Here is a 15,778-nt window from a genome sequence, read left to right as displayed (position 1 = left end):
TCGAAAAAATGTAGAAAAATACGTTGCTTTTGCTTTTTAGGCGTTTTAACACATAATTTTGCATTTTTTTTATAAAAATGACCAAATTATATCGAAAATTCGGCCTGTTCAGTGTTTTGGCTCGTTTTTGAACAAAATTTTGCCAAAAATTTTGCTGGATTTTTATCATATGCTTAAGAACATTTTTCTCGCGAACTTTTAATCAAGAAACGTATAAAATTACGCCTTTATGCCTTTTGGACTGTTTAAGGTGATTTAAGTCTTTTTCTGATCGAAATTTCGAACACTCTGAAAAATCATTATAATTTTCGAGCTAAAAACAGACTTATTTTCGGATTTTTTTATTAATAAAATGACGTTATTTTGATCTGTTTCACAAAGTTTTACGTAAATTGTTTTACAATTTAGATCGAAAAAAATATTGAAAATTACATTGCTTTTGTCTTTTACAAGTGCTTTAATACCTAATTTCGCAAAAATTGACCAAAAATTACAAATGAAAGTTGAAATGATGTTACTTTAGACTGTTTCGTTTCAGTAATTTTTCAATTTTTTTTTTAAAATAACCAAATTAGATCAAAAATTTTGCTTGTTCAGTGTTTTGGCTCGTTTCTGAACGAAATTTCAATAAAAATGTCAAAAAATTACGAAACTCCTGATAATTTAAGCTAAAAACTTACTTAGATTACAAAAATTTTCATTAGTATGGTGAATTTTCTAAAAATTACGTTATTTTGACATGTTTCTTCGTGTGCATTTAATCAAACAGACGAATAAAGAAACGGAGAAAATTATTTTTTTACGCATTTTGGCATGAAATTTCGGTAAAATCACAAAAACTTTCGAGCTAAAACAAAATGACGTTATTTTGACCTGTTTCACTGACTTTTACATCGCCTAAGAACAGTTGTTCCGAATTTTAGATCGAAAAAAATGTAGAAAATTACGTTGGTTTTGTATGTTTCAAGCGTTCTAACACATAATTTCGCCAAAACTTTTTCGTTAGACTTTTGTTGTTTTTGGTTAAGATTTTCACTACATTTGCAAAATTTTGCCAAAAATAACCCAATTAAATCAAGATTAAGGTGATTTCAGCAACGGAAAATATCTAATTAGAAAATGATGTTATCATTTATTTTGCGTAATTTCTTTTTAATGCGGCGAAAAAATTACAGTTAAGGGCCATGCTGTTTCGATTTATATTTCGCTAATATTTTATACGAAAGAGTTATTAGTTTATTATTATTATTAATTTTCAAATCTTTTCCTCAAAGAGATCGAGAAATTACGTGTCAAAGTCGAAAATTACGTTACTTTTGCCTGTTTCGAGCGTTTTAAAAACTCATCAATTTTGCAAAATTTAATCAAAAAATGAGTAAATTAGATCGAAATAGATGCTCTTCAATAGTTAAGCCAGATACTAACTTATTTTGCTGAATTTCCTTATGAATAACCACATTAGATTAAGATTAACGTCCTTTTGGCCTGTTTTTGGTGATTATAGGCACATTTTCTGAACGAAATTTCGATTAAATTTCCGAAAAAAGTCGAAAATTAAACACGCTCGAAGAGAGTATTATTTCTCGGTAATAAATTTACATAACTTGTGAGTCTCTTTAGCCTTAAAGTTGGTGGCGATTTTATGGGCACATGTAGGTGTATTTTTAGTTCACACTGTGTATATTTTGTTATGGGGACACGAGACGGATTCGAATAGCGCAAAAAACTGTGAAAAACCGAGAATTTATGTTAATTGTTGTAATTATTCTCGTTATTATTATAATAAATTAGAAAAAAGGATGTGAGGTTGAACGATTGAAGCTGAAGGTAATGGATTTGTTTTGTGTTGTGGCGTGCAAAAATACGGTCTCCGAGTGTACATCCCAGTCGCCATGCCAGAACAAGACAGTTTTTGTGTCAGTTAACTCGATCTTACCTGTAGTTTTTTTGCCAAATACCGATAGTTGTGTAGCTTAAACAATTACAATGACAGTTTACGTCCAACGAAATCGTTACATTTGAACGCAACGAAATGGCGTAAAAAGCAATCTGTCGAAATATCTGCATGTTTGACACGAATAGCAAGTGACCTTTCAAGGAAAAATCGTTCGCTTTTCGCTGAATTCGCGGTAGATGACAATATGGCACCACGAATTACGAAAAGTACCGTTAGGGGCTCAGGGGCGTGTTTGCCTTGAAATAATTTGGCAAATGCCCCCTCGGCCGCGCTGCGATTGGTCGCCGCCTAGGGTGGGTTCGGCCCCTCGGTATTGGGGCGAAGGTTTTTTCAACATGGCAAAAAACGCACCCTTTTTGAATACGGCGGCTAGTAATGATGGGAAATTTTTTATGCTTTGTCTTTACCTGATAGTTTTAAAGGTCATGAGAAAATTGAACAGTGTTTATTATGAATTTCTTATTCAGATTAAATCACACTTGCGGTATTTCGATAAAAAAATGTTTGTTAGGAGGCAGCGCTAGAACAACTATTATTACGGCGCGCAAAAAACAGGCTGTAGTAATCGAAAATAAAAACTTGTTATTTTTTTGTTGTTTTTCTACCAGTCCATATTTTAGATTTGTTATGTAAAACATAAAAAACTAATTACTTTTAAAGGTTAACATGTATACAATTTAGAAAAAAATAGAAAATTATCTCATAGCACCATTAGGAATGCATCGTTTTTTGTAACGACCATCTTTATAAGTAGATATAAATTTGCTTTTTATGCGTCTGATGTCAAATCAAGTAGTGCAGGTTTTTTGACATCGACACAAAAAACGAATTTCTGTTTCGACATTCGAAATGCTACACCCAGGAAAGGAATTACATCGCGTTTCTCTTTCTTACTTACATATTCCAAATTATTTTATTATTTTTTTAATCAAGGAAATCCCGACAGCCGGTACAAAAATCCAGACATAGAAATAATAGTTTTATTATTAAAGAAAAACTGATTTCTGTATGTCGATATAAAACTGTAAAAAGTACTTTAAAACATTGTTTGGATGTATGTATTTTCATGCTTTCTTGTTGTTACAGTTTTATCTACAAGTGATTAAATTGTGTAATCAAATCTCCCAGCTTTAGACATTATAGTTTTTTGTAATATAGATCAGATCTCACAAGTGTGTGTTACTGAGCGGGAAAATTAATAAGAAAAAAGGTGTTTCAAGCAATAAAAACATGTACCAAAAATGCTAACGAACGACAGAATAATACAAATTTAATTAACCAGAAAAACACAAAATAGTGCCTTAAAATAAAGATTTATTTAAATCAATATCATATAGAAACTGGATTTATTAAAAACAAACACCACAAATACAATTTTTAATAAAAAGCCTTATATAATTAATAGTATAAAAAAATTTATCTTCCAAGTTACGAAAAGAAAAATATAGATTCGAATTTAAAATAAGAAACTTGAATTTAACCCATTTTTTAAATTTTGAATTGAATAATAAATAAAAATTCTTCAACGCCTGCCGTTTTTTTAATCATCCTTTATATGATTTTTCCATTTATTTGAATGTTTTTTATTTCATTTTGTTTTTTTGTAATGTTTTTTTACTTATTTATATTTTGAATTCACATGCATTAAGCATTTACATAATTGCAAATACTAATTTCGGTGCAACTTTTTTGTTTTTGGGATATACAGGGTGATTCGTTTAGGGCCTACATTAGAAAATTTTTAACTTCTAATATCACTAGAGCATTCTGAGTTTAACTAAGTTTTTTTAAAACTTCCGGAACGACGAGAAATTGGCGCAAACTTTGAATATTTTTAATTTTTATCGAGACTGTTGTCAACATCTTCTATACATATCTATCTTTACAGTTTTTTAAGAGATTATGCACAAAAACGGAATTTTTGCGCATTATTTTTATTTTCAATCGAGTAAACTTTAAAGAAAATTGATAAAAGTTTGCTACTAATTAAACGAAATGTTCGATTAGTCTACAATTTTCATTCAAGAAGTTCAAAATTCGACTGACTGAGTTACTTTACATAATTCACCAAGTTATAATAAACCATAATTAAATATTTTTGTTGTACTTTTTACTCGATAACTAACCAGCTAAAAGCTAAATAGAATGTTAAAATTTGACAATTGATCATTTTGCAAGGCTTACTTGACTTACGATGAAAATTACAAGTAAAATCCGTTTTTTATGACTTCTTTAAAAACTGTAAGCATAAATGTCGATGTTCTTTCGATTGCCGATAAGAAAATAGGGTCGTTCCTTTAAAAAAACTCAGCTATAGCCGTTTCATGATCATCATTTTCAAAAAATCATAAGAGCCTTGGATTTTGACAGATGACAGTTTAAAATTCTAGAAGGCTCTTCAAGTATTCAAGAGCTGTGATTATTGAGGTGACCTTCTGTAAATGAAAATTTTACGTAAGTTTTACTCAGTTTAAAAAGGCGAATTCAAAAATGTGTGGTTACCGTTTAAGATTTCAAAATTGGCGCCAATTTTTCGTAGTTCCGGAAGTTCAGTCATTTTAAATATAATTTAGTTAAATCCAGAATTATCGATTTAGGTTGCGTTTAAAATTTCAAAATTGGAAATTAAAAGTTTTTAATGTAAGCCGTAAAAGAATCACCCTGTATAGCGAAAAGCACTTTTAATAGACTCACCCTGTGATCAGTCTTTAGCAAAAGACTCCAATTTTGCATGTTTATATAATTAAAAAAATAAAAAGCGGAACAATCAGATTGCAAAATAGTTATTAAATTTCTGATTTGATGTAAAGACACAATAGTTATTTGTGTAACAAAGCCAAAATGTGCCTTTTTTTATAACACTTATCCGTTTTTACGTTTAGAACAAGATACATAATTTGCCAAAAAAAAACGTAAACTTCTTGGCCGCTTTTGAGTTCTAAAATTTTTTGTTTTGTTATTATTTATGTATTTTTTCATTTTGCCAACATAATTTCAAAATTAATGTAATTTAGTTACTGGATGCACGCCTACGATATTTTACCAATTACTTCGACACACAACTACTTTATTAAAAGAAATCACATTTGAATGGTTTATTTTTAGATTTATTATTCGAAGTACCAAATATTAATTTTTGGACACACTGTAGATTAATGTTTTATATTATTTTGCAAAGAGTAAGCATGTAAACTTTAATTAAACAGACGTTTATTTACGTTTTCAGGTGTTATCAACTCATAAAACATGATTTTGATTTTGTGCTTTTTTCTTCAATTATTTTTATATTTCTTTGCCATAATTGTTTTAATTGTTTTGGCATTACCTACGTGAGGTTTGGCAAAAGAACCAAAGAATGTTTTTGCCCAGTTCGAAGAAACACGCTACATTACCTTCAATTTTCGTGATAAAACAATATCGTGTGCAATATTTTATGTCACAAAGTCAATGACCCATATTCCGGTGCGAATTTCCGGTTCCACCGAACTTGGGATTTAGGGAACAAGAAACGATCTGCTTCACTTTCACCAGAATTCGAGGGTTTTTTGGAGGGAAATTTTTTGCTGTGTCAATTAAATTCGGCTTAGATTGCAACAGTGTCCCAAATTTTACCTGGGCACTTACGTGCATATAATTAAACGTGAGTGTTTTTTGTCCGCGTAAAAAACTGGCCGCCAGTGTGAGAAAGGGTCCGGACTTAGACAAAGTCCGAAAAAAAACAAAAGGCCGGTAAAGATGTACCTGGCGTTTTTATGGTGCGGGTGCTCCTTTGTAGGATATTCAAATAGCGTATGCCCTTCGTATGTTGACATACCGTGTTCTTGAATATTAAATAGACTGACATGCGTGATTTTTTATCGCGTTCACACGATAAATGAAGTGGCCCTATCGCCTAAGCCAAATCTTCAACCCTTCGGGAAAAAAACGCAATCCTTTGATGACTTTTTTAAGGGATGGGAAAGTATTGACCGGATTTTTTCCGGGATTGGAAACGGGGCTGTTTCTTACGAAAACGTCTTGCGTCTTTTATTAAAAAACACGGCCAGAGTGCGCATGTTCCACAAAAAATCACCCAAACAGACTTGCAGACACGGCGAATGCAACGACAATTCGAGAATCGATAAAAGTGCAGGTCAGGGATGAGCTAAAAGAACGAAACAGGCCAACTTTAATCCGGCACTGCGTCCATTTCGTAACAATTTTTTTGCGCCTTGTTAGAATTACCTTCATGTTTGCTAAATTCAATAACAAAAAGTGTCATTACGCGGAACAAGTTTTTTCGAGCTTTTTTGTGCTTAAACAGTTTTTTCTTAATTATTTTGTTATTATCGTCATTACACATTTTTTACTCACTACTACGTATAAAAATATTTAATGAAGACTTCATTATGGTATAATAACCGACTTGTTTATTTCAATTCGTATATTATGAAAATATATTCCCACTGTGATATTCTGACTAATAACTAAAATTGGGAAAAAAATAAATTACCAACGTATTTATGTTAAAGGCAAATTAATAATCAACTTGTTTCACAAATCCGATATTTATTATTACCATTATGTTAATGTATAAATTATCCGCATTAATAATCACATATGAAATAAATTAATCGGAGCCATGTTACATTTTTCGCTTGATTCAAAAAATACGACCGAACTGCGCTAGCTCCAGGCAAATAATCCGAATACTAGTTTCTAGTTAAAAAAAATTTTTTTTTGCTGATTTTGACTATTCTTGCGTTTCGAATTGTAAAATCAAACAGATAAGCAAAAATCAATTCTTATGTGCTATTTTTTACGAATTTGTTGAAACGACACCCAGTTTGGAATTTTTTTACTTTTCGGCGAAATTATTTGAAAGTAGATAATTAAAATGTGGATGAATAAAGTTCATACTTTATTTTGACATTTTTTTGTTTATGAATGTTTTGCTTTTTTTAATAACTTTTGGACAAAATGACTTCAAATAAGTGGGTTTCTAAAAACATTTCGGAAACCAAAAAATGAGTTAAGAAACAAAAAATTAAATGTTGCGTCAAAAGTTCTTTTTTTATGAGCTAAATCTTTTGAAATTGGTTGAAACGGTCTAATTTAGCAATTTTTTGCTTTTATTTTTAAAAGATGAAAGGACTGATAAAAAACATTCCCCTATTGTTTGTTAAACTTTTATATATTTTGTAAAACAGCGTTGTCGTTTAACATTTCTGAAGCCAAAAGAGATTAAAAACTATTTTTTTTCAACGAATTTCCTTGACATACGTCAGTTTCTGACACTCAGAATTGGCTAAAATCACGCTAGTTAGATCATGAACCTATAAATAAATAAATAATAAATATGTGGATGTTTAAAAAATTTTTTTCTTGGAACTGTATGTAACATTTTTTCAAGTTTTTAGTTTGTTTTAACGAAATAAGTCGGTTTCTGACTCGAAAAAAAATATATACACTTAAAATTGGTCGAAAGAACGTGTAGGTAGTTCTTTTTCAGCTATTGTTGATAATGTTGATAAGATTTCTTAAAATAACTGAGTTTTAATTCAGCGACAAGTTTTTGGCGTATTTGAAAGAAATCTTTTGAAAAACGAAGAAAAACATTAACATTTTTAACTTAATTTTGTTATTCTAACGTTTCGACTTTTATTATTACACAAAGAGGGATTGGTAGAAGTATATGAATTTCATATACTTTGTAAAACAGCTGTCATTTCACTAATTTTCGGAGAATTTTCTTGAAATACGTTACTTAAATCATAAACATATAAATAAATAAAAAATAAATATGTGGATATGTAAAATTTTTCAAAAAGTATTTTATTCTTTTTTTATTAATCTGCGTAGCATTTTTTCAACTTATCAGCTTGTTCCGACCAAATATTTTAAATAAGTGGATATTTCTGACTCAAAAAAATCAGTTAGAATTTTCTTTTATTGCAACTAAATTTTTAGCTTGTTTAACAAAATAAATAAGTAGTTTCCGGACTCAAAAAAAGGCGGAGCCAAAAAAATTAGTTAGTAAGTTAATAAATAAAGCAATGAATGTCTTGTCAAACGTTGAGCTAAATTCTTTAAAGTTGGTTGAAACGTTCTAATTTGGCAGTTTTTTGGTGAAATTTCTGGCTAGTAAATAACATTTTTGGCTTGTTTCTATGAAATAAGTGAGTTTCTTACTCAAAAAATGCATATGACTTAAAATTGTTTAAAATAACGTGAAGTTTAAACAAGTGAGTTTTAATTCAACGAGGTTTTGGCCTGTTTATAAGAAATCTTTTGAAATACGAACAAAGAACATTAACATAAAAAATAAAAATGTGGTTATGTAAAATGATTTCTTATTTTTTTATTTAACGTTTTTATTTCTTTGTTAGTTTACGTGTCTGTGTAACATTCTTTTTTAACTATTCGGCTCGTTTTGACAAAATATTTTGAATATTTTAAATATTTAAATTAAAATTTTCAATATTTAAAATTTTAAATATTTTATTTCAAAATAAGTCTCCGACTCAAAAAAGCTAAATTAGTTGGAATTTTCTTTTGTTCCAACTAACTTTTCAGTTTGTTTAACGAAATAAGTAAGTAGTTTTCTGACTCAAAAAAAGGCGGAGCCAAAAAATGTGTTAATAAACTAAACAATTAATGTCTTGTCAAACGTCGAAATAAATTGTTTGAAGTTGATTAAAACGATGTAATTTGGCACTTTTTTACTTTTTTTGGTCAAATCTTTGGCTAGTAAATAACATTTTTGGCTTGTTTCTTTGAAATAAGGGGGTTTCTGAATCAAAAAATGCATATCACTTAGAATTCGGTGAAATAACGTATAGTTGATTTTTTAGCTATGTTGATAAGATTTCTTAAAATATCTTTTCGCGTTTCGACTTTTATTAGTTACTAAAAGAAAAAATTGGTGAAAGAACATTTCTGTATTGTTTGTTAAATTTTCATATACTTTGTAAAACAACGCTGTCTTTTAACATTTCTGAAACCAAAAAACAATTGATGTTACGTCAGTGCTTCGCTTTTTTTTGGAAATTTTCTTAAAATACGTCAATTTCTAACACTCAGAATAGCTAAAATCGTCTAAGTAAATAAACATATATAAATAAATAAAAAATAAAAATGTGAATGTGTAAAATTATTTTTTTATTTTTTTTTATTTAAAAGTTTTTGTTCTCAATGTAGCATTTGGTTTAAATTTTCGGCTCGTTTCGACGAAATCTTTTGAATATTTAAATAAATATTTTCCATATTTGAAATTTTTAATATTTTATTTCAAAATAAGTCTCTGACTCAAAAATCAGTTGGAATTTTCTTTTATTCCAACTAACTTTTCAGTTTGTTTTCACGAAATAAGTAAGTGGTTTTCTGACTCAAAAAAAGGAGCCAAAAACACTTAATGAATATCTGGCTCATAAAAAAGCTAAAGATTGTTCCGGGGCTTTTTGGTTTATTTCGACGAAATACGTGGTTTTCTGACTCAAAAAAGCTAAGTCACTTAGAATCGGCTGAAATTAGATGAAACTAGTTTGGTGATTTTTTAGCTAGTGTCGACCAAATTCCCAAATGACTATAAATAAGCATTTTTCCAAAATATTTGTAATTCTGCGTGTTTTTAGCTTGTTTAGAATTTTCACTAATTTAGTAAAAAACGAAAATCGCTCGAAAAAATGCGAAATGGCGTCAAGTCTTCAATTTCCTTTGAAATACAAAGAAAAAATAACATTGGAATAAATACACTAAAAATGAAAATCATCAATTTGATTACTTATTCTTTCTTTCTTATTTCGAATTTGGCTTGGTTTTTTGTTTGCACAATGCAATAAAGATTTTTTGTTGTCGGTGACCTTGCGGATGTGCTCTTTATTACGCTTTTTATCCCGAATTATGTGTATTATGCAAATGAAATAAAAACGTAAACTAGTTTTTGTGAATTTATTTAAATGGCATATTTCTGTCGGTTGCACGCCATTCCTGTTTCCAATAAAGAATTATTGACCAATCTTCATAGTTTGAGTGCAATCAATCACACATTCCATCCATCGTATGTCGGTATTATTTTCGTATTTTTTGCGTTTAGTAATTGCTTGAATTCTGTTTCAGTATTTCAAACTTCGTACCCGACGAATTTAGCCGAACTGCAATTATACAGGGTGATGCAAAATGCCTCGTTGTTGGTCTACTACGACACACTCCTTGAAATGGGCGGCGACGACGTCCAGCAATTATGCGACGCCGGCGAGGAGGAATTTTTAGAAATAATGTCGCTGGTCGGAATGGCCTCGAAGCCCTTACACGTTAGACGATTACAGAAATCTTTACAAGAATGGGTGACAAACCCCGCCAAGTTCAAATTACCCTTAGTGCCAGGAGAAGACTTCGAAGTGGAGTTATCCAGCCCCCGAGTGACGAGCAACCACGGCTTTTACTCGGTAGACAGCGGCGATAACTGCCGAACGATTTACTCGCCCTCTCCTGGCGATGTGTGTGCCTTACCCCCGATCGCAAGCCCCGGACTTACCCTGAACAAAAGGCAAATAAGCGGTTCGAGTATTGCGCCAAATCATTTCGTTGCTTCCAGGCCTTATTCACCACTTGACCCTTCCTGTCCCCCTTCTTCTAGTTCGAGTCCTGGCAGTAGCATGACGCAGACAACACCCACTTTGGTCGACTCACAAATTGCCAAACTAGCAGCCGCCGCCGAAAGACTGAGCAAACACTTGCCCCAATTTGAACCAAAAGCGCACAACACCAAGAAAAAGGTCTGCAAGGAGCTAGAGGTGAGAAAAACATCTGACGATTCCAAATCGATTACCAAAAATAAAAAAAATCTAAAAACATAGAAATTGATTTAAATCGACTTGTAGCCCTTTTTACGAGTTAATTATCTATTGCTTAGTGAAATTTTGTGACAATCACAGTTGTGGGAATAATCCAAATAAAATAGCCTTGTTCACATTTTTATCAATAAAGAATTATCAAGATTACAATAACCGAAGATTTATATCAAAATTTAACTTATCTGACGTGCCATTGTCTAAAGATTTCAAATCTGCCCTCATTTTTATCCTGCGATTTGTAGTTTTGAAGATACTGGATGAAATATGGTCGTTTTTAATTTTTCTCATCAATCTCTTATCTAATCAATTTCTTATTTTTTATATAAATAATAAGAAATTAATTTAAAACGACTTGTAGCCATTTTTATTAGTTAATTGTCTATTTCTCAGCAAAATTTGTAGTAATCACGTTAGAATTGTTCAAATAAAAACGAATAAAACAACTTGGTTAAAAAAATTATTTATCTGTATCAATAAAAAAATCACCATGATCACAATAAACGAAAATTTATGTCAAAAGTGTGCTCGTTTGACGTAGAATTGTCTGACGATTCCAAATCTGTCCCCACTTCTGTTCTGCGATTAGTATTTTTAGAGGTTTTATACAAAATATATTTTTTTCAATTTTACAAAAATATAAAAAATATAAAATTACAGAAATTGATCTAAAACGAATTGTAGCTCTTTTTACGAGTTAATTATCTATTGCATATTGAAATTTTGTGACAATCGAATCACAGTTGTGGGAATAATCCAAATAAAATAGCCTTGTCCACATTTTTATTTGTCTACTTACCTATCAATAAAGAATTATCAAGATTACAATAACCGAAGATTTATATCAAAATTAAACTTATCTGACGTGCCATTGTCTGAAGATTTCAAATCTGCCCTCAATTTTATTGTGCGATTTGTAGTTTTAAAGATATTGTACGAAATAGGGTCGTTTTTTATTTTTCTCATCAATCTCTTATCTCTAATCAATTTCTTATTTTTTATATAAAAAATAACAAATTAATTTAAAACGACTTGTAGCCATTTTTATTATTAATTGTCCAATTCTCATCAAAATTTTGTAGTAATCTCGTTAGAATTGTTCAAATAAAAACGAATAAAACAACTTGGTTAAAAAAATTATTTAACTGTATCAATAAAAAAATCACCATGATCACAATAAAAGTGTGCTCGTTTGACGTAGAATTGTCTGACGATTCCAAATCTGTCCCCACTTTTGTTCTGCGATTAGTATTTTTAGAGAATTTAGACAAAATCTGTTTTTCCAATTTCCTAAAAATAAAAAAATATTAAATTACAGAAGTTGATCAAAACGAATTGTGGCTCTTTTTACGAGTTAATTATCTATTCTTTAGGTAAATTTATGGCAATGGAAGCACAGTTTTGCGAATAATCCGAAGAAAACAGCTTGGTCTACAATTTATTTACTTACCTACCAATGAAAAAATTATCAAGGTCACAATAACCATATAATTATGTAAGAAGTATGCCTATTTGATGTAAAATTTCAAACGGTTCCAAATCTGGCTTTATTTTTGTTCTACGATTTGTAGTTTTGAAGATATTGGACGGAATATGGTCGTTTTAAATTTTTTCCATCTACTCACAATAAATAAAAAAAATATAAAAACAGAAATTTATTTAAGACGACTTGTAGCCCTTTTTACGAATTAATTATCTATTGCTTAGTGAAATTTTGTGACAGTCGAATCACACTTGTGGGAATAATCCAAATAAAACAGCCTTGTTCACATTTTTATTTGTCTACTTACCTATCAATAAAGAATTATCAAGATTACAATAACCGAAGATTTATATCAAAATTAAGCTTATCTGACGTGCCATTGTCTGAAGATTTCAAATCTGCCGTCATTTTTATTCTGCGATTTGTAGTTTTGAAGATACTGGATGAAATATGGTCGTTTTTAATTTTTCTCATCAATCTCTTATCTCTAATCAATTTCTTATTTTTTTACATAAAAAATAAGAAATTAATTTAAAACGACTTGTAGCCATTTTTATTAGTTAATTGTCTATTTCTCAGCCAAATTTTGTAGTAATCACGTTAGAATTGTTCAAATAAAAACGAATAAAACAACTTGGTTAAAAAAACTATTTAACTGTATCAATAAAAAAATCACCATGATCACAATAAAAGTGTGCTCGTTTGACGTAGAATTGTCTGACGATTCCAAATCTGTCCCCACTTTTGTTCTGCGATTAGTATTTTTAGAGAATTTAGTCAAAATCTGTTTTTCCAATTTTCCAAAAATAAAAAAATATAAAATTACAGAAGTTGATCTAAAACGAATTGTAGCTCTTTTTGCGAGTTAATTACCTACTCATTAGCTAAATTTTGTGGCAATCGAAGCACAGTTTTGCGAATAATCCGAAGAAAATAGCTTGGTTCAAATTTTTTATTTACTTACCTAAAAATGAGAAAATCATCAGGGTCACAATAACCATATAATTATGTCAGAAATATGCCTATTTGACGTAAAATTGTCTGGCGGTTCCAAATTTGGCTTTATTTTTGTTCTACGATTCATGGTTTTGAAGATATTGAATGAAATATGGTCATTTTGAATTTTTTTCATCATCTACTAACAATATATAAAAAAATATAAAAACATAGAAATTGTTTTAAAACGACTTGTAGCTCCTCTTATTAGTTAATTATTTATTCCTGAGCAAAATTTTGTAACATTTGCGTCAGAGTTGTTCAAATAAAACGAATAAAACAACTTGGTTAAAAATTTATTTAACTGTTTATCAATAAAAAAATCACCATGATCACAATAAACGAAAATTTATGTCAGAAGTGTGCCTGTTTAACGTAAAATTGTCCGACGATTCCAAATCTGTTTCCATTTGTGTTCTGCGATTCGTATTTTAAATAAAATAAATTTTTCCAATTTTCCAAAAATGAAAAATATAAAATTACAGAAATTGATTTAAAACGAATTATAGCTTTTTTACGAGTTAATTATCTATTCCTTAGCTAAATTTTGTGCCAATCGAAGCACATTATTGCGAATAATCCGAAGAAAACAGCTTGGTTCAAATTTTTATTTACTTACCTACCAATGAAAAAATTATCAAGGTCACAGTAACCATATAATTATGTAAGAAGTATGCCTATTTGATGTAAAATTTCAAACGGTTCCAAATCTGACTTTATTTTTGTTCTACGATTTGTAGTTTTGAAGATATTGGACGGAATATGGTCGTTTTTAATTTTTTCCATCTACTCACAATAAATAAAAAAAATATAAAAACATTGAAATTTATTTAAGACGACTTGTAGCGCTTTTTATTAGTTAATTATCTATTCCTTAGCAAAATTTTGCAACAATCGTGTCAGAATTGTTCAAATAAAACGAATAAAACAAATTAGTTAAAATTTTTATTTACCTGCCTATCAATAAAAAAATCGCCAAAGTCACAATAAACGAGAATTTGTGTCAGAAGTGTGCCCATTTGACGTAAAATTGTCTGACGATTCCAAATCTGTTATCATTTTTGTTCTACGATTCGTATTTTTGGAGATTTTCGACAAAATATGTTTTTATACTTTACCAAAAATAAAATATATAAAAATAAAGAAATTGCTTTAAAACGAATTTTAACCCTTTTTACAAACTAATTATCTATTCCTTAGCCAAATTTTGTGGCAAGCGAAGCACAATTTTGTGAATAATCCGAATAAAACAGCTTGGTTCAAATTTTTATTTACAATAATAAAAATATCAAGATCACAATAACCGAACATTTATATAAGAGCGGTATACTTATCTTACGTAAAATTATTTGTAGATTCGAAATTTGTCTTCATTTTTGTTCTATAATACGTAATTTTAAAAATATTGGACGAATTATGGTCGTTTTTAATTTTACTCATCTACAAACAATAAATAAAAAAATATAAGATCATAGAAATTTACTTAAAATGGCATGTAGCACCTTTTATTATTTAATTATCTGTTTCTGAGCAAAATTTTGTACCAATCATGAGAGAAGTGTTCACATAAAACGAGTAAAACCACTTGGTTAAAATTTTTATTTACTTGCTTTTCAATAAAAAAAACACCAAGATCACAATTAACGTAAATTTATGTCAAAAATGTGCTCGTTTGACGTAAAATTTTGAAACGATTCCAAATCTGACTTCATTTTTGTTCTACAATTCGTATTTTTGGAGTTTTTAGACAAAATATATTTTTCTACTTTACCAAAAAATAAAAAATATAAAACATAGAAATTAGTCTAAAACGACTTATAGCCCTTTTTTTTTCTTAGCAAAATTTTATGGCAATCTAGTCACAATTGTGCGAATAATCCGAATAAAACAGCGTGGTTCTAATTTTTATTTATTTACCTACCTACCAATAAAAATTATCATGGTCACTACAACCAAAAATTTATATCATAAGTATGCCCATTTGACGTAAAATTGTCTGGGGAATTCAAGTTTATCTCTAATTTTGCTCTACGATTTGTAGTTTTGAAGGTATTGGAGGAAATATTGTTGTTTTTAATTTTTTTCATCTACCAAGAATACATAAAAAAATAAAAACATAGAAATTGATTTAAAACGATCTGTAGCTCCTTTTATTAGTTAATTATCTACCTCTGAACAAAATTTTTTAGCAGGCGCGTCAAAACTGTTCAAATAAAATGAATAAAACAACTTGACTAATAATTTTATTTACCTATTTACCAATAAAAAAAATCACCAAGAGCACAGTAAACGAATTTTTTTGTCAGAAGTATGCCTTTTTGATGTGAAATTGTCTGAGGATTCCAAGTCTGTTTTCGTTTTTGTTTTACAATTCGTAGTTTAGCAGATATTGGATGAAACTTAACTTATTAGTTAAATATCTATTTCTGAACAGACTTTTGTTATATTCGAGTCAAAATTGTTCAAATATTCTCAATAAAACAACCCATTTTGCGCTTTTCGAACACAAGG

At 29.5% G+C, this 15,778-nt stretch overlaps 1 protein-coding gene across 3 annotated transcripts in view; it reads left to right on the top strand.

The window, feature by feature from the left end:
- The window catches only part of LOC659435 (NGFI-A-binding protein homolog), a 41,311-nt gene that overhangs the window by 21,054 nt on the left and 4,479 nt on the right, over positions 1–15,778 (top strand). For all 3 annotated transcript variants that reach the window (XM_015979966.2, XM_015979958.2, XM_008202491.3), the window contains exons 2-3: positions 10,055–10,484; positions 10,533–10,731. In XM_015979966.2, coding sequence (XP_015835452.1) covers positions 10,108–10,484; positions 10,533–10,731 — 576 coding nt within the window. In that variant the 5' untranslated portion in view covers positions 10,055–10,107. The remainder of the gene's footprint in view (positions 1–10,054; positions 10,485–10,532; positions 10,732–15,778) is intronic.

The sequence above is a fragment of the Tribolium castaneum genome, chromosome 10 (genome assembly GCF_031307605.1).
Source record: "Tribolium castaneum strain GA2 chromosome 10, icTriCast1.1, whole genome shotgun sequence".
NCBI classification, from domain to species: domain Eukaryota; kingdom Metazoa; phylum Arthropoda; class Insecta; order Coleoptera; family Tenebrionidae; genus Tribolium; species Tribolium castaneum.
The sequence above is the reverse complement of the archived record's forward strand: the minus strand, read 5'-3'. Positions and strand labels throughout refer to the sequence as shown.